The 23,227-nt window shown below is 48.6% G+C and overlaps 1 protein-coding gene across 2 annotated transcripts in view; it reads right to left on the bottom strand.

Moving 5' to 3' along the window:
- LOC147108966 (myosin-7-like) overlaps positions 1-18,162 on the bottom strand; it is a 145,063-nt gene extending 126,901 nt beyond the window's left edge. The window contains exons 1-7 of one of the 2 annotated variants that reach the window (XM_086005960.1): positions 17,972-18,162; positions 14,952-15,055; positions 12,101-12,244; positions 2,931-3,087; positions 2,667-2,694; positions 587-683; positions 239-262 (exon numbers count right to left, since the gene is read on the bottom strand). In XM_086005960.1, the coding sequence (XP_085862086.1) occupies positions 239-262; positions 587-683; positions 2,667-2,694; positions 2,931-3,087; positions 12,101-12,244; positions 14,952-15,055; positions 17,972-18,068 (651 nt within the window). In that variant the 5' untranslated portion in view covers positions 18,069-18,162. Of the gene's footprint in view, positions 1-238; positions 263-586; positions 684-2,666; positions 2,695-2,930; positions 3,088-11,932; positions 11,960-12,100; positions 12,245-14,951; positions 15,056-17,971 lie in introns of those variants that run through there. The other variant, XM_086005961.1, reaches the window with a different exon arrangement.
- Positions 18,163-23,227: the final 5,065 nt, after the last annotated feature.

The raw sequence follows: 23,227 nt of genomic DNA, 5'->3' as shown, positions 1-23,227 counted from the left end.
AAGGAATATATTAAGGGACAGATGGGGAATCGGAATTAGAGTGATGTGGAGCTAGCACAAGAACAATGGGCTGAAAGGCCTCCTTCTGTGCACCCAAAGTGTGAATGTTCCCTAGATGTTGGAGTAAGGGATGGGCAGTAGCAGCATTTCCCACTGCTGTTTTCTCACGTTGTGTGGAGATGTACAAAGCACACGGACACAAGCTGACAGACACATCAGCCACACCGAGCAATCTTACCCCAGTCTTTGTGGCCGGCTGGGACTTGGAGGGAAAAGAAAGAAAGAGAACAAAATAAATCCTTTTCTGATTAAATAAAATGTTAACATTTTCCTTCATTGAAAAAATCAGCAATTTTATTTTGAAAAATCACAAAAACACAAAGATAAAAAATTATATTAAAAAGTTTTGTTTTAAAAATATACAAAAGAGGAAAAAGAAACTTTAGGGCAAAAAGTATTTACTTTGTAAAGTACAATCGTATAAATTACTGCATGTTAAAGCAAAACGGAGGCAAAAATAGTTTTTAAAGAAAAAGGCAAAAAATGCAAAATAAAAAGTGAAGAAGTTTGAAAGAGTTGATCTTACGCCCTTCTTTCCACTTGCATCGCCCAAGGCAGCAACAATTGCAAAGTATTGAATAACACGTTTCGTGTTCACGGTTTTCCCAGCTCCAGACTCACCACTGGGCAGACAAAACCAGCAAAGGAAAAAAGTGAAAAAGTTAAACCCCAAAAAAGTCAAAATTAAGCAAGAAAATATTCATTGAATCATCAAAATTATCAAATACAAAAAGAATCAAGGTTTCTTATTCTCAGATTTTAAAAGGATGAGTCTCTTTTTGTGCTGAATAAGCGGTGTCTTTATATTCTGCACACAGCGTAGTGTGTTATAATTTGGGCAGTCTGCTGTCGGTCCCTCTGTCTGTCTCTCTGCCTCTCTGTCTGTCTGCCTATCTGTCTCTGTGTGTGTCTCTCTGTCTGTCTATCTCTGTTTCGGGATAGGCGAATTGGGGGTCGGTATCAATCTTTGTCATTGCAGTGGGGTCGGGGGAATCAGTACTGCCCTGCTGCTCCACATTCATGTAAGTATTTTTTAACAAACTGCCCTTGTTGGTGGCGGGCTGTAGCATTCCCTTTAAGGTTTTCTAAATGGAGGCGGCTCAGGACTGGCTGTGCTCAGAATGGACCCACTTTACAGGGGGGGCCTCAAACAGGCGCCCAGCCCCAACTTACATCTGCAAACAGCCTGACGCTGGCTCCATAACCATTTAATATTTTATATGTTTATTATATCATACATTTTTTGGGGGGATCTATATATTTAGATGTTTGGGAACCAAAGTAGCCACACAAAGAGTTGGAACATTTTTGGGGGGAATCAGTGAAATTATTTTACAGATTCACCAATAACAAAAATCAGCTTTACCTCACATTACACCCCATGGATAATCTGCAGTGACAGCAGCAAAACATATCATTAAACTAGTCGATGTCCTGGGCACTTCACACGGGGAGTCGACATCAAGTGGAGACTTCCGGTGAAGTGGGGCCAGAAGGTGGGACTCGAGGTCAAACCTAATTCAGTCCCCATTTCAAGCTGCTTATTCTTACATAATACTTTAATTTAATGTTGTTATTTATAGTTAGTGAAAGGTACAGCGAGTGGGTCGGCATGTAGGAGTTTCTCTGCAGTACAGGCCAAGGAGATGGGAGATACAAGACCAAGGCACTACAGTGCCACTTTTGGCCGGAGAGTGTAATTACAGCATGACAAGTTTACATAGGAATTTCCCATTATAAATGTAGACAGAAATTTAAAAAGAAGTTGGCAAAATAGAATGTTATAATGTGACACTAGGAAATAAGGGTCTGTAAACAGGAAGTGTGTGCAGATGTCAGATTTTTAATATATTAAAGTTATACAGGAGTGTTATTCAGTAACACAGGGTGTGTTATATATATTCAGGAGTGTTATACCCAGTAACACAGGGTGTGTTATTATATTATATATATTCAGGAGTGTTATACCCAGTAACACAGGGTGTGTTATTATATTATATATATTCAGGAGTGTTATACCCAGTAACACAGGGTGTGTTATTTATATATATTCAGGAGTGTTATTCAGTAACACAGGGTGTGTTATATATATTCAGGAGTGTTATACCCAGTAACACAGGGTGTGTTATTATATTATATATATTCAGGAGTGTTATACCCAGTAACACAGGGTGTGTTATTATATTATATATATTCAGGAGTGTTATACCCAGTAACACAGGGTGTGTTAAAGAGCAACACCGTATTATGTCGTATAAATACACAATGTTTCATAGTCAGAGCTCAGCCATGCAGCCCAGTTTTCATCCTCTGTGACAATGGCACCACAGCAAAATCCAAAATCAAAGCATGAGCATGAAAGTTGGAAAAGCCTTGATCAAGATGAATATTTGGGATTATACTGAGTGTTATTATTCCCACTCAGATCTGGATAATGCTGATAGGACACAAGGGTTCTGAGTAATATTTGAGAATGTGCGCAGGGCTCTCACTCAAAGCAAAAATTCTCAGCCCTTATCAATTAACCGTCTTTAATTTCTGCTTTAAATATTTGTGAGGATTAGTTTACAAATGTTATTATTAAAATATGAAAGTTAAGGACTCACGTAATCAGCATTGATTGGTTCTCCCGATCTGAAAAAATGGAATTATAATTAATGACTCTTCCCAGCCTGTTGTCTCCTCACCGTCCGCAGTATAACTCTCACCATACCAATACAGTGAACCATTCACTGATACTCACAGCCCGCAGTATAACTCAATGCCCACCTGAGATCAGCTATCCCAATCCATGTGCCATCGTTCTCTGCGTGGTTTAGTTACACACATTTCCCAGTCTCGGTAGAGGTTCCAATGATGGTTCTACTTACTGCGGACCATGTCGTTGTACGCGTTGTCAGCAATGGAGTAGATGTGAGGGGGGGCCTCAGAGCGTCTCTTCCCCTTGTAAGCTGCGACCACTTGAGGGTTGTACACCGGGAGCCATTTGTACGGGTTCACAGTCACACAGAACAACCCAGAGTATGTCTGTGAGGAAGGAAGAGGCAGAATTAGATGAACAGTTCCTAATCAATGTTACCTTTATTAAGAGATGGGGACATGAGGTGAGCTGATTGGCCTTTTACCTCTGGGACCTGGATTCAAATCCTGCCCAGACTGCCGGAGTTGAAATGGTCTCTGTTTGTTGGCTACAAGGATCCTCTGTAAAGTTTGGGCTGTCTTAATCCATGTAAGAACATAGGGATTAGGAGCAGGAGTAGGCCATAAGGCCACTCGAGCCTGCTCCGCCAGTCAATAAGATCATGGCTGATCTTCAACCTCAATTCGCTGCTGACGGAAGTGGTGGAAGCAGACACACTCAATGTTTTCAAGGGGAGACTGGATAGGCACTTGAGGGAAATAAACTTGTAGGGCTACGGGGATAGAGCGGGGGAATGGGACTGACTGGATTGCTCAACAGAGAGCCGGCATGAATTCAATGGGCCGAATGGCCTCCCTCTGTGCCGTTATTACTCTATGGGGGAAAAATTCAGTTGGTTTGCGCCTCCCGTTAGCGCCTTAAGAGGGCGCTAATGGGGCGCAAAGCAACTAGCACCCGTGCGCGGCGATGTTTGCGCTGCTCACGAAATTAGACAATTTGCAGCGGCGCTAAACACTACCGCCACGATCTCCTGATCGTGACGTCAGTCGAGTGCGCAACGCCCCGGTTGTGCCCCGGAGCGGATATTGAGTGGCGCCCCCTGCCTTACCGCCTGCCACTAGCAACGACAGGTTGAGGGGAGCGTTTTGCAGTCAGGAAGGGACTGGGGGAGCGCTATTTAAAGGTGACCGCTTCCTGCCTTTTTTTGTTGGTGACATTTTTGCACCACGCATTCTGAGTGAGAGAGAGAGAGACTTCTGGAGAGATTCAACGCTGTGTGAAGGAGTTTTGGGTACTGAGCAACACTTTGCAGGTTCATTTTGATTTGCCCTTGTATCGATTTAGAAGAGACTGTGGGGGCTGCACTCTGAGCTCTTTCCTTGGTTCTCTCCATTGTTCTTTCCAGCAGATTTGATGTACAGGTCTCTCCAGGCCGAGATTCAAGGCTGCAATGAGCAGGATGTGGATGGAGAGTAAGATGAACCCACCCCTTTAAGAACTGGCCGGCGCCATTGTGTCTGTGTTCATCATGAGCTTCGCCAGTACTCTGAGGTAGCGCCTCGCTCCTCGGCCTTTGCGCCTTAAGAGAGGTGTGAAGCGTCTGATTTAGCGCTCCAATCACCTCCAGGGGCGATAAAAGCCAAGTTTGCAGTCGGAGGCGATAATTAGCGGCAGGCGTTAATCTTTGCTCCAGGCCGATAATTGCGCCCCAAATGGGGCGATACTGAATTTCTCCCCCCAAAACTCCACTTTCCCACCCGATCTTCATACCCCTTGATACCCAGAGTCCATAAATTTATCTATCTCAGCCTTGAATATACTCAAATTGGGCTGGATTTTACCAGCCCTGAGGAGGCGGGTTTGGAGACGAGACTGCTGGGAAAATCAAAAAGAATGGGAGCGGGTCCCAAACCCGCTCCCAACCTGCCTCCAACCAATCTTCCCGGGAGTTGGGTCCCCTGACTCCTAGCGGCGGGAAGTGGATTATAGCCACTTAACTGCCAGTTAACAGGCAGTTAAGAGGCTTTTTCCAATTTTTAGACTTCTGCTGCAGGCTTCCCAACATCGGGGATCCTTTAGGGAAGGAAATCTGCCGTCCTTACCCGGTCTGGCCTATATGTGACTCCAGACCCACAGCAATCTTGTTGACTCTTAACTGCCCTCTGAAATGGCCCAGCAAGACACTCAGTTGTAACAAACCGCTATGAAACAAAATAATAAGAATGAAACTGGACAGATCACTCGGCACTGGCTGCGCGCACGGCAACGGCACACCCAGCCCAATCGACCCTGCAAAGTCCTTCTCACCAACATCTGGGGACTTGTGCCAAAATTGGGAGAGCTGTCCCACAGACTAGTCAAGCAACAGCCTGACATAGTCACACTCACAGAATCATACCTTTCAGTCAATGCCCCAAACTCCTCCATCACCATCCCTGGGTATGTCCTGTCCCACCGGCAGGACAGACCCACCAGGGGTGGCGGCACAGTGGTATACAGTCGGGAAGGAGTGGCCCTGGGAGTCCTCAACATTGACTCCAGACCCTATGAAGTTTCATGGCTTCAGGTCAAGCATGGGCAAGGAAATCTCCTGCTGATTACCACCTACCGCCCTCCCTCAGCTGATGAATTAGTACTCCGCCATGTTGAACACCACTTGGAAGAAACACTGAGAGTAGCAAGGGCACAGAATGTACTCTGGGTGGGGGACTTAAATGTCCATCATCAAGAGCGGCTCTACTCACCACTACTGGCCGAGTTCTGAAGGACATAACTGCTAGTCTGGGCCTGCGACAGGTGGTGAGAGAACCAACACGAGGGGAAAAACCTACTTGACCTCGTCCTCACCAATCTACCTGTCACAGATGTATCTGTCCATGGCAGCAGTGACCACCGCACAGTCATTGTGGAGATGAAGTCCCGTCTTCACACTGAGGACACCCTCCATCGTGTTGTGTGGCACTACCACTGCTAAATGGGATGGATTCAGAACAGATCTAGCAGCTCAAAACTGGGCATCCATGAGGAGCTGTGGTCCATCAGCAGCGGCAGAATTGTATTCCACCACAATCTGTAACCTCATGGCCCGGCATATCCCTCACTCTACCATTACCATCAAGACAGGGGATCAACCTTGGTTCAACAACGATTGTAGAAGAGCATGTGAGGAGCAGCACCAGGCGTAAAAATGAGGTACCAACCTGGGAAAGCTGCAACACAGGACTACATGCATGCTAAACAGCGGAAGCAGCATGTTATAGACAGAGCTAAGTGATCCCACAATCAACAGATCAGATCAAAGCTCTGCAGTCCTGCCACATCCAGTCGTGAATGGTAGTGGACCATTAAACAACTAACGGGAGGAGGAGGCTCCAAGCATATCCTCAATGATGGTGGAGCCCAGCACGTGAGTACAAAAGACAAGGCTGAAGCATTTCCAACCAACTTCAGCCAGGAGTGGATGATCCATATCGGCCTACTCCCGAGGTCCCCACCATCACAGAAGACAGTCTTCAGCCAATTCGATTCACTCCATGTGATATCAAGAAATGGCTGAGCGCACTGGATACAGCAAAGGCTATGGGCCCCGACAACATCCCGGCTATCGTGCTGAAGACTTGTGCTCCAGAACTAGCCGTGCCTCTAGCCAAGCTGTTCCAGTACAGCTACAACACTGGCATCTATCCGACAATGTGGAAAACTATCCAGGTATGTCCTGTCCGCAAAAAGCAGGACAAATCCAACCCGGCCAATTACCGCCCCATCAGTCTACTCTCAATCATCAGCAAAGTGATGGAAGGTGCCATCGACAGTGCTATCAAGCGGCACTTACTCACCAATAACCTGCTCACTGATGCCCAGTTTGGGTTCCGCCAAGACCACTCGGCTCCCGACCTCATTACAGCCTTGGTCCAAACTTGGACAAAGGAACTGAATTCCAGAGGTGAGGTGAGAGTGACTGCCCTTGACATCAAGGCAGCATTTGACCGAGTCTGGCATCAAGGAGCCCCAGTAAAACTGAAGTCAATGGGAATCGGGGGGAAAACTCTCCACTGGCTGGAGTCATACCTAGCACAAAGGAAGATGGTTGAAGTGGTTGAAGGTCAATCATCACAGCCCCAGGACATCGCTGCAGGAGTTCCTCAGGGCAGTGTCCTAGGCCCAACCATCTTCAAGCTGCTTCATCAATGACCTTCCCTCCAACATAAGGTCAGAAATGGGGATGTTCGCTGATGACTGCACAGTGTTCAGCGCCATTTGCAACTCCACAGATAATGAAGCAGTCCGTGCCCGCATGCAACTAGACCTGGACGATGTTCAGGCTTGGGCTGATGAGTGGCAGGTAACATTCACGCCACAGAAGTGCCAGGCAATGACTATCTCCAACAAGCGAGAGTCTAACCACCTCCCCTTGACATTCAATGGCATTACCATCGCCGAATCCCCCACTATCAACATCCTGGGGGGTCACCATTAAGCAGAAACTTAACTGAACCAGCCACATAAATACTGTGGCAACAAGAGCAGGTCAGAGGCTGGGTATTCTGCGGCGAGTGTCTCACCTCCTGACTCCCCAAAGCCTTTCCACCAAGTAAGGAGTGTGATGGAATACTCTCCACTTGCCTGGATGAGTGCAGCTCCAACAACACTCAAGAATCTCGACACCATCCAGGACAAAGCAGCCCGCTTGATTGGCACCCCATCCACCACCTCAAACATTCACTCCCTACACCACCAGCGTACCGTGGCTGCAGTGTGTACCATCTACAAAGTGCACTGCAGCAACTCGCCAAGGCTTCTTCGGCAGCACCTCCCAAACCCGTGACCTATTCCACCTAGAAGGACAAGGGCAGCAGGCGCATGGGAACACCACCACCTCCAAGTTCCCCTCCAAGTCACACACCATCCTGACTTAGAAGTATATCGCCGTTCCTTCATCATCGCTGGGTCAAAATCCTGCAACTCCCTACCTAACAGCACTGTGGGGTACCATCACCACATGGACTGCAGCGGTTCAAGAAGGTGGCTCACCACCACCTTCTCAAGGGCAACTAGGGATGGGCAATAAATACTGGCACTGCCAGCGACGCCCTGATCCCATAAACGAATAAAAAAAAAACATGCCATTTGCCTTCCTAATTGCTTGCTGTGCCTGCCTGCTAATTTTCTGTGTTTCCTGTACAACAACTTATATTTTTATTTATATAGCACCTTTAATGTAGTAAAACATCCCATGGCACTGCACAAGGGCATTTTAAGACAAAGAATTTGACACTGAGCCACCTAAGGATAAATTAAGGCCGATGACCAAAAGCTTGGTCAAAGAGGTAGGTTTTAAGGAGCGTCTTAAAGGAGGAAAGAGAGGTAGCGAGGCGGAGAGGTTTAGACAGGGAATTCTGGAGCTTAGTCCCATTAGTTTCTCAATTACTTTTTCTCTACTGATATTAATTACTTTAAGTTCCTCACTCTCATTAACCCCTTGGTTCCCCTTTATTTTTGGTATTGTGTCTTATACAGTGAAGACAGATACAAAATATTTGTTTAAAGTCTCTGCCACTTCCTTGTTCCCCATTATAATTTCTCCTGTCTCAGCCTCTAAGGGACCAACGCTAGCTTTTGCTACTCTCTTCCTTTTTACATACTTGTCTGTTTTTTTATTGCTTGCTAAGTGATTCTGGACACAACAGGAAACAGTCCTACAAGTGGAGCTAAATCGGCCCTCTCGCTCCCAATGGATGGACGGTGTTGGAAGTGAAAAGTGTTTGCCATTTCCCCGGGATGTCAGAGAGTGAGCGTGGCCATTAGCTGCCTCACTGTGGAAGGAGTTTATTTTAGATATTGAGACAATTTCAGGACACCGAGAGTTAAAGTGGTAAAAGAGGTAACAGGTAAATCAGGATTCACGTGATGTGAAATTTGGGTTTTAAAGCCTGCAGTTTTGTAAGACGGGGTGAAAACTGAGGGAAGTGGGGGTCTGAGATAAAGGAAAGAATTCAGGAAATAGCCTGAAAATCCATGGGCTGTGATCCCAGAGTTTACACCAGAATTACCCCACTGGTTACATAGAAACATAGAAGATAGGAGCAGGAGTCGGCCATTCGGCCCCTCGAGCCTGTTCTGCCATTTAATGAGATCATGGCTGATCATCCAAATTCAGTACCCTGTCCCTGCTTTCTCCCCATATCCCTTGATCCCTTTAGCCTTAAGAAATATATCCAACTCCTTCTTGAATATATTTAATGAATTGGCCTCAACTGCCTTCTGTGGTAGAGAATTCCACAGGTTCACCACTCTCTGGGTGAAGAAATTCCTCCACATCTCAGTCCTAAATGGCTTACCCCTTATCCTTAGACTGTGACCCCTGGTTCTGGACTCCCCTGCCATTGGGAACATCCTTCCTGCATCTAGTCTGTCTAGTCCTGTTAGAATTTTATAAGTTTCAATGAGATCCCCTCTCATTCTTCTAAACTAGGGAATATAAGCCCAATCGGCCCAATCTCTCCTCATACGTCATTCCTGCCATCCCAGGTATCAGTCTGGTGAATCTTCGCTGCACTCCCTCCATGGCAAGAACGTCCTTCCTCAGATAAAGCGACCAAAACTGCACACAATACTCAAGATGTGGTCTCACCAAGGCCCTCTACAACTGCAGCAAGACATCCTTGTTCCTGTACTCGAATCCTCTCGCTGCGAAGGCCAACATACCATTTGCCTTCTTAACCGTCTGCGGCACCTACATGCTTACTTTCAGCGACTGGTGCACAAGGACACCCAGGTCTCGTTGCACTTCCCCTTCTCCTAATCTATTGCTGTTCAGATAATAATTTGCCTTCCTGTTTTTGCCACCAAAGTGGATAACCTCGCATTTATCCACATTATACTGCATTTGCCATGCATCTGCCCAATCACCCAACCTCTGGTTCTCCTAGAGCTGACCTGGTGAATCAGTGTGAGGGCACCTCAGTTGCGTGGGGTCAGCAGCTGACCTAACCACATCAGGGGCTGCCGAGCAACCACTGCCCCCATGTTCCCGAGACACACAGAATACCTCCTCTCTCCCAAACTTTTTCATAAAAGATTCCCTGCCATACCTTCAGGGGCCAGGCTGCTTCACAGGGGCAGACCCCCTGGTTTGGACCCTATTTGTGTCCTTCTGGAGACTGATATACCCTCATTCTCTCATTGCACCAGCCTCCAGTGAAGTGGGAACTCCCAGTCACAGCCCCCGACCCCAGGCCCTGCCCCCGGCCCTGACCCCCAACCCCTGACCCCCCAACCCGAGCCCCTGACACCCTGACCCCCCAATCCCTGACCCCCAGCCCCTGACCCCCAACCCCTGACCCCCAATCCCTGACCCCCAACCCACCGATCCCCTGACCCTGGCCCCCAACTGCATTCCAGGTCCCAGTCCCCAGTTTGAAAGGGGTTTGATTATTTGACTTCTTCCCCACAGTGCGAGTGAGTCAGAACATAGAAACATAGAAGATAGGAGCAGGAGTAGGCCATTCGGCCCCTCGAGCCTGCTCTGCCATTTAATGAGATCATGGCTGATCATCCAAATTCAGTACCCGGTCCCTGCTTTCTCCCCATATCCCTTGATCCCTTTAGCCTTAAGAAATATATCTAACTCCTTCTTGAATATATTTAATGAATTGGCCTCAACTGCCTTCTGTGGTAGAGAATTCCACAGGTTCACCACTCGCTGGGTGAAGAAATTCCTCCTCATCTCTGTCCTAAATGGCTTACCCCTTATTCTTAGACTGTGACCCCTGGTTCTGGACTCCCTGACCATCGGGAACATTCTTCCTGCATCTACTCTGTCTAGTCCTGTTAGAATTTTATAAGTTTCAATGAGATCCCCTCTCATTCTTCTAAACTCCAGCGAATATAAGCCCAATCGACCCAACCTCTCCTCATACGTCATTCCTGCCATCCCAGGTATCAGTCTGGTGAATCTTCGCTGCACTTCCTCCATGGCAAGAACATCCTTCCTCAGATAAGGCGACCAAAACTGCACACAATACTCAAGGTGTGGTCTCACCAAGGCCCTGTACAACTGCAGCAAGACATCCTTGCTCCTGTACTCGAACCCTCTCGCTATGAAGGCCAACATACCATTTGCCTTCTTAACCAACCTGCTGCACCTGCATGCTTACCTTCAGCGACTGGTGCACAAGGACACCCAGGTCTAATTGCACTTCCCCTTCTCCCAATCTATTGCCATTCAGATGATAATCTGCCTTCCTGTTTTTGCCACCAAAGTGGATAACCTCGCATTTATCCACACTATACTGCATCTGCCATGCATCTGCCCAATCACCCAACCTGTCCAAATCATACTGGAGTTTCTCTGCATCCTCCTCACAGCACACACACCCACCCAGCTTTGTGTCATCTGCAAACTTGGAGATATTACATCTAGTTCCCTCGTCTAGATCATTAATATATATTGTGAATAGCTGGGGTCCTAGCACCGATCCCTGCGGTACCCCACTAGTCACTGCCTGCCACTCGGAAAAAGACCCGTTTATTCCAACTCTTTGCTTCCTGTCTGCCAACCAGTTCTCTATCCAAGTCAGTACCTTGCCCCCAATCCCATGTGCTTTAACTTTGCATGCTAATCTCTTATGCGGGACCTTATCGAAAGCCTTCTGAAAGTCCAAATACACCACATCCACTGGTTCTCCCTTATCTATTCTACCAGTTACATCCTCAAAAAATTCAGTAGATTAGCCAAGCACGATTTACCTTTTGTAAATCCATGTTGACTTTGTCCGATCCTGTCACTGTTTTCCAAGTGCTCTGCTATTACATCTTTTATATTGGAATCTAGCATTTTCCTCACTACCGATGTCAGGCTTTCTGGTCTGTAATTCCCAATTTTCTCTCTACCACCTTTTTTAAATAGTGGGGTTACATTAGCTACCCGCCAATCCATGGGTACTGTTCCAGAGTCTATCGAATGTTGGAAGATGACCAGCAATGCATCTACTATTTCTAGGGCCACTTCCTTAAGTACCCTAGGATGTAGATCATCAGGCCATGTTTCCCATTTGAGTGGCCTGAAGGCAGGAATATTTGCGGGGGTATTTGGCCAAGTCGCCCCTTTATTTTTGTACATTTTCCCCTTTTCTTTGTCTGCCTGGCCTAGAAGGTGAGAGGCGGGAGCTCTGATTGCCCCTAGGCTGCCAGAGGAGGTCAAAGATTGCCAGACATGACGAGGCCTTTCACCTTTCCTGCCATCTCTGCAGACTCCAGTTTCTCTTCTCAGTTGAACCAGATCAGGAAATTCTCACCGTGAGGCCGAGGCTCCTCAACTCACAAGTCCCATTTTGTTAAAAGTATTTAATTCTAATAATTGGTGCCATTCAGCACCTGAGGCCTACGGGCCATTCTTACGTAGATCATCCAGTTACTGTAACGCCGACGGAGATTGGAAAGCACGGATGCTTCGTTGAGGTTAGTCAGCATGGCCATGTCTTCAATCATATCAAACTTGGGTGGGTTCATCGTCTGAATATCATCTTCTTTAATTGTTACAGTCTGAAATGAAAAGAGAGAAAGAAACACAACTAAAAGCATTTGTCAAGCAAATAAAACAAGCATGTTGAGGATTAACCTGACTGCATGTAAAAGATCTCTAAAGGGCAGCAAGAATCCCTTAAACTGGATAAAATCGCACTGGGCACATCACTAAATGGTGTAGAATGACAGACATCTGTGAGTGTTTGCAGACCCAATGCGTAACATCATATCGCTGCAGAGCAACAATTAACAAAACAATGAATGCTGAGCTGACAGTGGGTGGGTGGAGAGTTTAAAGGGATCAGCTCAGACTGAGGTTTGAGTTACGTGTCCAGTTTTGGTTATCAACTTAAGAGGAACATTCAAACACTGGAGGCTGTGTAAGTGCCACCAGGCTTTGAGATATGAGGTAAGACTAGCGAAACAGGATCTCTTCATCCTTGAAAGTAACAAACGTTATAAGATGATGATAGACCTTTAGAAAAGATGAATCTGGAACAAGAGCCAAGCTAATCCATGACAGAAGGACAAGGGACCGAAGGGAAAATTCAGAACTGATATCAGGAGGGGTTTTTTCACATAAAGAGATCAACACCTGAAAACTTGGCTGAGGTGAAAAACTTAGACTCGTTCAGAAGTCACTTCGATCCATGAAGAGGGCACAGTGGATGGACCCTGGACAGTGGATGGACCCTGGACAGTGGATGGACCCTGGACAGTGGATGGACCTTGGACAGTGGATGGACCTTGGACAGTGGATGGACCTTGGACAGTGGATGGACCTTGGACAGTGGATGGACCCTGGACAGTGGATGGACCCTGGACAGTGGATGGACCTTGGACAGTGGATGGACCTTGGACAGTGGATGGACCCTGGACAGTGGATGGACCCTGGACAGTGGATGGACCTTGGACAGTGGATGGACCTTGGACAGTGGATGGACCCTGGACAGTGGATGGACCTTGGACAGTGGATGGACCCTGGACAGTGGATGGACCCTGGACAGTGGATGGACCTTGGACAGTGGATGGACCCTGGACAGTGGATGGACCCTGGACAGTGGATGGACCTTGGACAGTGGATGGACCTTGGACAGTGGATGGACCTTGGACAGTGGATGGACCCTGGACAGTGGATGGACCTTGGACAGTGGATGGACCTTGGACAGTGGATGGACCCTGGACAGTGGATGGACCCTGGACAGTGGATGGACCCTGGACAGTGGATGGACCTTGGACAGTGGACGGACCCTGGACAGTGGATGGACCCTGGACAGTGGATGGACCCTGGACAGTGGATGGACCCTGGACAGTGGATGGACCTTGGACAGTGGATGGACCTTGGACAGTGGATGGACCTTGACAGTGGATGGACCTTGGACAGTGGATGGACCCTGGACAGTGGATGGACCTTGGACAGTGGATGGACCTTGGACAGTGGATGGACCCTGGACAGTGGATGGACCCCGGACAGTGGATGGACCCCGGACAGTGGATGGACCCCGGACAGTGGATGGACCTTGGACAGTGGATGGACCTTGGACAGTGGATGGACCCCGGACAGTGGATGGACCCTGGACAGTGGATGGACCCTGGACAGTGGATGGACCTTGGACAGTGGATGGACCTTGGACAGTGGATGGACCCCGGACAGTGGATGGACCCCGGACAGTGGATGGACCTTGGACAGTGGATGGACCTTGGACAGTGGATGGACCCTGGACAGTGGATGGACCCTGGACAGTGGATGGACCTTGGACAGTGGATGGACACTGGACAGTGGATAGACCCCGGACAGTGGATGGACCTTGGACAGTGGATGGACCTTGGACAGTGGATGGACCCTGGACAGTGGATGGACCCCGGACAGTGGATGGACCTTGGACAGTGGATGGACCTTGGACAGTGGATGGACCTTGGACAGTGGATGGACCCTGGACAGTGGATGGACCCTGGACAGTGGATGGACCCTGGACAGTGGATGGACCTTAGACAGTGGATGGACCCTGGACAGTGGATGGACCTTGGACAGTGGATGGACCCCGGACAGTGGATGGACCCCGGACAGTGGATGGACCTTGGACAGTGGATGGACCTTGGACAGTGGATGGACCCCGGACAGTGGATGGACCTTGGACAGTGGATGGACCCTGGACAGTGGATGGACCTTGGACAGTGGATGGACCTTGGACAGTGGATGGACCCTGGACAGTGGATGGACCCTGGACAGTGGATGGACCTTGGACAGTGGATGGACCTTGGACAGTGGATGGACCCTGGACAGTGGATGGACCCTGGACAGTGGATGGACCCTGGACAGTGGATGGACCTTAGACAGTGGATGGACAGTGGATGGACCCTGGACAGTGGATGGACCTTGGACAGTGGATGGACCTTGGACAGTGGATGGACCTTGGACAGTGGATGGACCTTGGACAGTGGATGGACCCCGGACAGTGGATGGACCCCGGACAGTGGATGGACCTTGGACAGTGGATGGACCTTGGACAGTGGATGGACCCCGGACAGTGGATGGACCTTGGACAGTGGATGGACCCTGGACAGTGGATGGACCTTGGACAGTGGATGGACCTTGGACAGTGGATGGACCCTGGACAGTGGATGGACAGTGGATGGACCCCGGACAGTGGATGGACCTTGGACAGTAGGATTGTCAAATGCCCTTGTGCAAGGTGGGCGGTTTACCAATCAGCTTCCCACTTACATTCCCAGCCTTGGTTTCCACGGTGACCTTGCCACCAGCAATGTCTTTAATCTCAGCTTCCATATAAGCCTCCTTCTCATCAGGAATCCAGCACCGCTTCTTGCCTAAGGACCGAGAATAGCCAAGAATGAAATCTGAATTATTACATCAACTCTCATTCTGAGAAAAATTATTATAGTTTCTGCTTAAAGCGTGTTCAGGAACAGAGATCGGGGGGTGTTTGTACACAAGTCTTTGAAGGCGGCAGGACAAGTTGAGAAAGCTGTTAAAAAGTCATATGGGATCCTTGGCTTTATTAATAGAGGAATCGAGTTCAAAAGCAGCACTGGTTAGGCCTCAGCTGGAGTATTGTGTCCAATTCTGGGCACCGCACTTTAGGAAGGATGTCAAGCCTTAGATAGGGTGCAGAGGAGATTTACTAGAATGATATGCAGTGAGTTGTTATGATCTGGAATGTGCTGCCTGAAAGGGCGGTGGAAGCAGATTCCAATAGTAACTTTCAAAAGGGAATTGGATAAATACTTGAAAAGGCAAAAATTGCAGGGCTCTGGGGAAAGAGCAGGGAGTGGGACTAATTGGAGAGCTCTTTCAAAGAGCCGGCACAGGCACAATGGGCCAAATGGCCTCCTTCTGTGCTGCATCATTCTATGATTTTATGATTCTACAAAGAAAGTCTTAGGGACTGAGCAGAATATTGGTTAGAAACCTGCCCTTACACCTATCAGCACCTGCTGGATTCAATGGAATAGTTTTATGATCTAGCCAGGGTAAAATGGAACCAAAGACTGACGGGAAAAACTGTAACGGAACAATGGGTGATCTTTAAGGAGGAGATGTTTCAGGTGCAGGCTAGGTACATTCCAACAAGAGGGAAGGGTAAGGGAACCAAAGCCAGGGCTCCTTGGACGACGAGGGAGATAGAGAAGATGAAACAAAAAAAAGAGGGTGTATGATACATGTCAGGTGAATTCTTCAAGGGAGAACCAGACCAAATACAATAACTTGAGAGGGAATGTGAAGATGAAAATAAGATTGGTAAAGGGAGATTATGAGAGTAGAATGGCGGTTAACATAAAAGGGGACCCAAAAATCTTCTACTGGCATGTAAATAGTAAGCGGGTAGTAAGAGGCGGGGTGGGGCCTATTAGAGACAAAGAAGGTGATATATGCTTCGAGGCGCAGGGAAAGGCTAGAATACTCAATGAGTACTTTGTATCGGTGTTTACTAAGGAGGTGGATGCTGACAAAATATCAGTAGAAGTGGAAAAGGTAGAAACAATGGAAGGGGTGAAAATTGATAGACAGGATGTACTAGAAAGGCTGGGTATGCTTAGAGTGGACAAGTCGCCTGGTCCAGATGGTTTGCATCCCAGGTTGCTAAGGGAATTGGGGGACGAGATCGCAGAAGGGTTTGCCATAATTTTCTAATCTTCCCTAGATGCGGGGGAGGTGCCTGAGGATTGGAAAGTGGCAAATGTGACACCATTGTTCAAGAAAGGATGTAAGGACAATCCTAGTAACTACAGGCTGGTCAATTTAACATCAGTGGTGGGTAAAGTTTCAGAAACAATAATCAAGGAAAAAAGTAACAGTTATTTGGAGAGGTTTAAGCTAATTAAGGAGAGCCAACATGGATTTGTAAAAGGCAGATCATGTTTGACTAATCTAATTGAATTTTTTGATGAAGTAACAGAGAGGATTGATGAAGGGAATGCAATGGATGTTGACTACATGGATTTTCGGAAGGCGTTTGACAAAGTACCACATAGAAGGCTGGTTAACAAAATTGAGGCTCATGGAATAGGTGGGTCAGTGGCAGCTTGGATAAGGAATTGGCTTAAGGACAGAAAACAGCGAGTTGTGGTAAATGGCTGTTTTTCAGACTGGAGGATGGTAGACAGTGGTGTTCCCCAAGGGTCAGTGCTGGGGCCACTACTTTCTTTGATATACATAAATGGATATTGGAATACAGAGTAGAATTTCTAAATTTGCCGATGATACCAAACTTGTGGGTGTGGCAAACAGTGAGGATGATATCAATCGACTGCAACAGGACATAGAAAGGCTAGCAGAATGGGCAGACAAGTGGCAGATGGAATTTAATACAGAGAAGTGTGAGGTGATGCATTTTGGCAGAATGAACAGGGAGAGACAATATACACTTAATGGCACAGTTTTAAAGAGTGTGCAGGGACACTGGATTTGTTTTCATTAGAGCAAAGGAGGTTGAGGGGCGATTTGATAGAGGTGTATAAGATTATGACGGGTTTGGATAGGCTAGACGGGGAAAGGCTGTTCCCACTAGTTGATGGTACAAGGACTAGGGGACACAGATTTAAGGTTCTGGGCAACAGATACAGGGGGAAAGTGAGGAAATACTTTTTTACGCAGCGAGTGGTGATGACCTGGAATTCGCTGCTGACGGAAGTGGTGGAAGTGGAGACACTCAATGTTTTCAAGGGGAGACTGGATAGGCGCTTGAGGGAAATAAACTTGCAGGGCTACAGGGATAGAGCGGGGGAATGGGACTGACTGGATTGCTCTACAGAGAGCCGGCACGGACTCGATGGGTCAAATGGCCTCCTTCTGTGCCGTTATGACTCTATGTCACTGTCCATGTCAGCCCATCTCGGGTCAGTTTCACAAACATTCTCACATTTCACCAAATGGCAGGCTGCAGACCATGGGAGGCATGACACCTGCCTGCAAACAGCAGAGGTCACTGGACAGTGATCGGGGATTAGGAGCCCTCCTCAGGCCAAGGGCGCGGGGGCTAATTGCTCCCCACACCATCTCCCATCACCAGCTCAGATCACTCAGCACAGCCCAGGGATTAAACCTGGAGCCTCCCTACTATGTGTGGCTCAGTCTCACCTGGTGCCCTCACTCACTGGACTGGCAATCAGATAAACATTGCTCAGGCTGCACCATTCAGCCTGTCTCCCGATTGAGAAGACAGTGGACGTAGCAACTCACTCATTTGAAATCAACTGTCACGATGGATGAAGATGCTTCCTTACCGTCGAAGGCTATGGTTTGCAAAACCATTAATTCCTTGTCGCTTTTCCTCAGGAAAATGGCTGCCTCCCCAAACTCGGACATATCGCGCAGGGCCATGTTTGCTAATTCACCAGGCAACTCGAGAAACCAACTGGAAAGAGCTTTAATTGATGCAGAGTGGTCAGAACTGTGGGGGAGAAACACAACTGGGTGAGAAGCAGGGTGGTTGGTGTCTGCTGACTGTAGAGTGGGTCTCCAGGTCAGGTACCTGCCTCATGGTTTCGAATCAACTGGATTTGTGTTTCCAACTTCAGTGCCTTGGGGTTCTCATTGCCCCGTTAATTGCTCCCATATTCATCCGTTTCTTGCAACTGGCATTATGAGTGACCCCGCCCCCCCGCCAGGAAAATCTCCCCTCCCATTGTTTGGCCCTCACTCCTTGCCCATCCATGCTGGTTTTCACCCAGGCCATTACTCTTCGTGTGTACGCTCAGTCCGGGAGTGCTGGATGATATCTGACAATGGTGGAGTGTCACTGTTGGGCCTGACATTGTCTAGTCCTCACCCGTTAACATAGACTTCCAGACAGGATTGCTGGATATTAATCAGGAGACAACACGCTGGTCAAATTCTCCCCTTCTTTAGTCTCAGACATTCTGACCAATTACTGTCAGCACCCTGGCTGAGTGCAACTACTTCAGGACAGACTGGCATTGCCCCTGGCCCCAAGCTTGTTTAGAGAAGTGGCATGGCAGCAGACAATCATTATTCATGGAGCTACAGTGGGCAGGCCTGTCTGCCTGAAGTTTAATGCAGACTGTCTCAAAGTAGCTTTAGGCTCATTAATAAAGAATTTTGATTGACTACATGGCCTCTGAACATGCCCATCTGAGGAGAGTTCCTGCCCGATGGTAAATGATGCTTGAGTGGGCAGGGAGCAGGGCCTGCTCCCAGGACCTTCTCCCAGCCAACTCTCTGACACTCTATAACCAGCTGCCAAAAGCTGAACTTGAGAATGGTCCTAAGACAGACTCCAGGGACTTTTGCTCTTATTGTGAGTTAGATTCTGCCTTCTTTGCAAAGCCTCCTCATGTAGCCGGCACAGGCACGATGGGCCGAATGGCCTCCTTCTGTGTTGCAACATTTTATGATTCTATGTAGAGCAAAGTGAATCAGAAGCTCATCAGAGTGAGGACTCAATTCCCCATACCATGGACCCCTGGAGCATCTCAGTGCCCAGTAGCATCTTGGAGTGTAATAAATAAATAAAATATACATCTTTTGAAGATTTTCAAATAAGTAACACCTCAGTTATAAAACAAAATGCCAAGTCATCATAGGCAACATGGTCCTGAACTCATTCTGTGTAAAAACAAATGACAGAACTGGGTAAGAAACAGGCGATGAGCATTAGCAAGACTTGTCACAGCACATTCTGATCTACTCCTCCAAAGATGTATTTAGCAAAACAAAATCATAAACAAAGACTAATTCTGGAAAGCTACGAGTATTGATACTAAAAGCTTCCAATGTCGCTGTTGCAAACTTTTCTATCTGCGTTTTATCACTATAGTCCTCATTCCTCTGAACTTTCCTCTCTTGTGCCTCCTAAGCTCCAAATGTTCCATCCACCTTCTACCTCCTTGCATCCTGTGTTGAAATCCAAACGCTTCACGCTGTGTCCTACTCCAACTCACTGTCAGGACCTAACAACTGTGGAACTCCTGCCCTCCCTCAGCCTTCCTTTGCTTGTAAACCACAGTCTGATTAAACTCAAGCTCCATGTCTTTATCACCACTTCTTGACTCTTCTCTATTACCTTCCTGCCCTGTCGGCCTTGGTTTCTGAATAATATTGAGAAACCTTCAGGGGATTAGCAGCTCTTCAAAGGAAGACTATTAATGCAAAAGAAAACAGTGCAGAAAGAAAGTTGTGTAAAACTTCCAAAAACAAAATGAAATGGAAAGTGTTTCTGAGGTTAAACTAAACCATGCACGAGACAGAGCTCGCAGCTTCTAACAGTATGGAGCTGTTTCTAAATTACAATTCCCAGTTCTGCTCACTGGTTATTAAAACTAAAAAAACAGTTTGGACAAATTACATTTCAGTCAGAAACTTTGGTAATTAATTCTGTAGGGCGCGGTGTGCTCACGACATAAACCCCAGTACAGGTAACACACGGCTTAGTTGTGAAAGAAAACCACTTTGAATTGTCAGTATCCCCCTTTGATTGTGAGAGTGTGTGGTGTGAAATCCCAACACAGACCCGGCACATTTTGACACTTACCAGAGCTCACTGCCCAAACTCCACAACTTTACAAAAACTACATACCCAAAGGCAATGAGAATGTGCATCTCTCAGTGGACACGAACTGTAACAAGCCACCTGCCCTCTCCATTGATCCACACACCCATCAAAAGCAATCTCTTTACCCACATTAAAACCGTTATCACAATCATTACATTTATCAAACTATGCAAATGAAATTAGTGCATCTTTTCCCTCGATACTGCAGTGCCTATAAGTCTCTTTGTTCATGCAATCTCCCTATTTGCACAAGGTTAGTTTGTTGCTAAAAGGTGTGAGGAAGCATGCTGTACTAACCTTCACTAACCAGCACTGATTGAGGTGAACGCTCTTTCAGCCCCTTTTATTCTCCCCTCAAGGTCAGTTTGACAGGAGCAATGTGAGAAATCCCTCGTGTTATTGGCTCTCAAGCCCATTGGATCCGACACTCTGTCCCAGCCTTACAGAAAAGGCAATCCCCCACAACTATCCATAGCTCTTTATTTTTATTACCGAATCACAGCTAGTACAGGAGAATGAGGAACTGTTCATTATTCTCCCAGCATATTGTTTGCTCTCTGCAATCCTCCACCTTCAAATCTCCACTAATTATGTGCTGGAACCTGCTTTCTCTTTAAAAATGGTCCTTTTCTCTATTTCTGTGAAATTGGCAGTTTCCTCAATGAATTCTATGTTTTATATTTTGACTCAGTTTATAAATGTTCAAGTTTAACAGCACGCGAGGGAGGATATTCCCGCCTCTGTAGACAGTGCCACACTGGGGGGGGGGGGGGGGTGCAGAGAATCGGTACGGATCCGCAGCGCACTGAGCAAAGTCTCTCACTGAAACCGATAATACCGTTATCTGCTTCAGCTGCGATTGCGCCAGACTCACCTTTCACCTGTGGAGTGGAGGCGTCTTAGAGATGGCATGTTGATGATCATCACAATTATTCCTCCCTCACCTCTCCCACCTCCTCCCTCGCCTCTCCTCCCTCACCTCTCCTACCTCCTCCCTCGCCTCTCCTCTTTCACCTCTCCCACCTCCTCCCTCGCCTCTCCTCCCTCACCTCTCCCACCTCCTCCCTCGCCTCTCCTCCCTCACCTCTCCCACCTCCTCCCTCGCCTCTCCTCCATCACCTCTTCTCCCTCCTCCCTCACCTCTCCTACCTCCTCCCTCGCCTCTCCTCCCTCACCTCTCCTACCTCCTCCCTCGCCTCTCCTCTTTCACCTCTCCCACCTCCTCCCTCGCCTCTCCTCCCTCACCTCTCCCACCTCCTCCCTCGCCTCTCCTCCCTCACCTCTCCCAACTCCTCCCTCGCCTCTCCTCCATCACCTCTTCTCCCTCCTCCCTCACCTCTCCTCCCTCCTCCCTCACCTCTCCTCCCTCCTCCCTCACCTCTCCTCCCTCCTCCCTCACCTCTTCTCCCTCCACCCTCACCTCTCCTCCCTCGCCTCTCCTCCCTCGCCCCTCCTCCCTCGCCTCTCCTCCCTCCTCCCTCACCTCTTCTCCCTCCTCCCTCTCCTCCCTCCTCCCTCACCTCTTCTCCCTCCTCCCTCGCCTCTCCTCCCTCACCTCTCCCACCTCCTCCCTCTCCTCCCTCACCTCTCCCACCTCCTCCCTCGCCTCTCCTCCCTCACCTCTCCTACCTCCTCCCTCACCTCTCTCCTCCCTCACCTCTTCTCCCTCCTCCCTCACCTCTCCTCCCTCCTCCCTCACCTCTCCTCCCCCCTCCCTCACCTCTCCTCCCTCCTCCCTCACCTCTCCTCCCTCCTCCCTCGCCTCTCCTCCAATTCAATTCAATTCAATTCAAATCGCTTTATTGGCATGACAAGTTACATCTTATGTTGCCAAAGCATCAGAAAACATTCATGTTTGTTCACAAAAATACAGATCTATCCATACAGTGTATAAACAGATATATCCCTGAGTGTATAAATATACTTTCATATAATTTATATATACTCTTATCTTATCTTTAGTGGTGTCCCTCTGTTTATGGCAAGCTGTAACATAGTGTGCCGCTAGTGTTACCTCATCCTCCCTCACCTCTCCTCCCTCCTCCCTCGCCTCTCCTCCCTCCTCCCTCACCTCTCCTCCCTCCTCCCTCACCTCTCCTCCCTCACCTCTCCTCCCTCCTCCCTCGCCTCTCCTCCCTCCTCCCTCACCTCTCCACCCTCCTCCCTCACCTCTCCTCCCTCCTTCCTCACCTCTCCTCCCTCACCTCTCCACCCTCCTCCCTCACCTCTCCTCCCTCACCTCTCCTACCTCCTCCCTCCTCTCTCACCTCTCCTCCCTCCTCCCTCACCTCTCCTCCCTCACCTCTCCTCCCTCCTCCCTCACCTCTCCTCCCTCACCTCTCCTCCCTCCTCCCTCACCTCTCCTCCCTCCTCCCTCACCTCTCCTCTCTCCTCCCTCACCTCTCCTCTCCTCCCTCACCTCTCCTCCCTCACCTCTCCTCCCTCACCTCTCCCACCTCCTCCCTCGCCTCTCCTCCCTCACCTCTCCCACCTCCTCCTTCGCCTCTCCTCCCTCACCTCTCCCACCTCCTCCCTCGCCTCTCCTCCCTCACCTCTCCTAGTTCCTCCCTCACCTCTCTCCTCCCTCTCCTCCCTCACCTCTCCTCCCTCCTCCCTCACCTCTCCTCCCTCACCTCTCCTCCCTCCTCCCTCACCTCTCCTCCATCCTCCCTCACCTCTCCTACCTCCTCCCTCACCTCTCCACCCTCATCCCTCACCTCTCCTCCCTCACCTCTCCTCCCTCCTTCCTCACCTCTCCTCCCTCACCTCTCCACCCTCCTCCCTCACCTCTCCTCCCTCACCTCTCCTACCTCCTCCCTCCTCTCTCACCTCTCCTCCCTCCTCCCTCACCTCTCCTCCCTCACCTCTCCTCCCTCCTCCCTCACCTCTCCTCCATCACCTCTCCTCCCTCCTCCCTCACCTCTCCTCCCTCCTCCCTCACCTCTCCTCCCTCCTCCCTCACCTCTCC

The sequence above is a fragment of the Somniosus microcephalus genome, chromosome 13 (genome assembly GCF_052327205.1).
Source record: "Somniosus microcephalus isolate GS21.2 chromosome 13, FLI_Smic_1.0, whole genome shotgun sequence".
Taxonomy (NCBI): domain Eukaryota; kingdom Metazoa; phylum Chordata; class Chondrichthyes; order Squaliformes; family Somniosidae; genus Somniosus; species Somniosus microcephalus.
The sequence above is the reverse complement of the archived record's forward strand: the minus strand, read 5'-3'. Positions and strand labels throughout refer to the sequence as shown.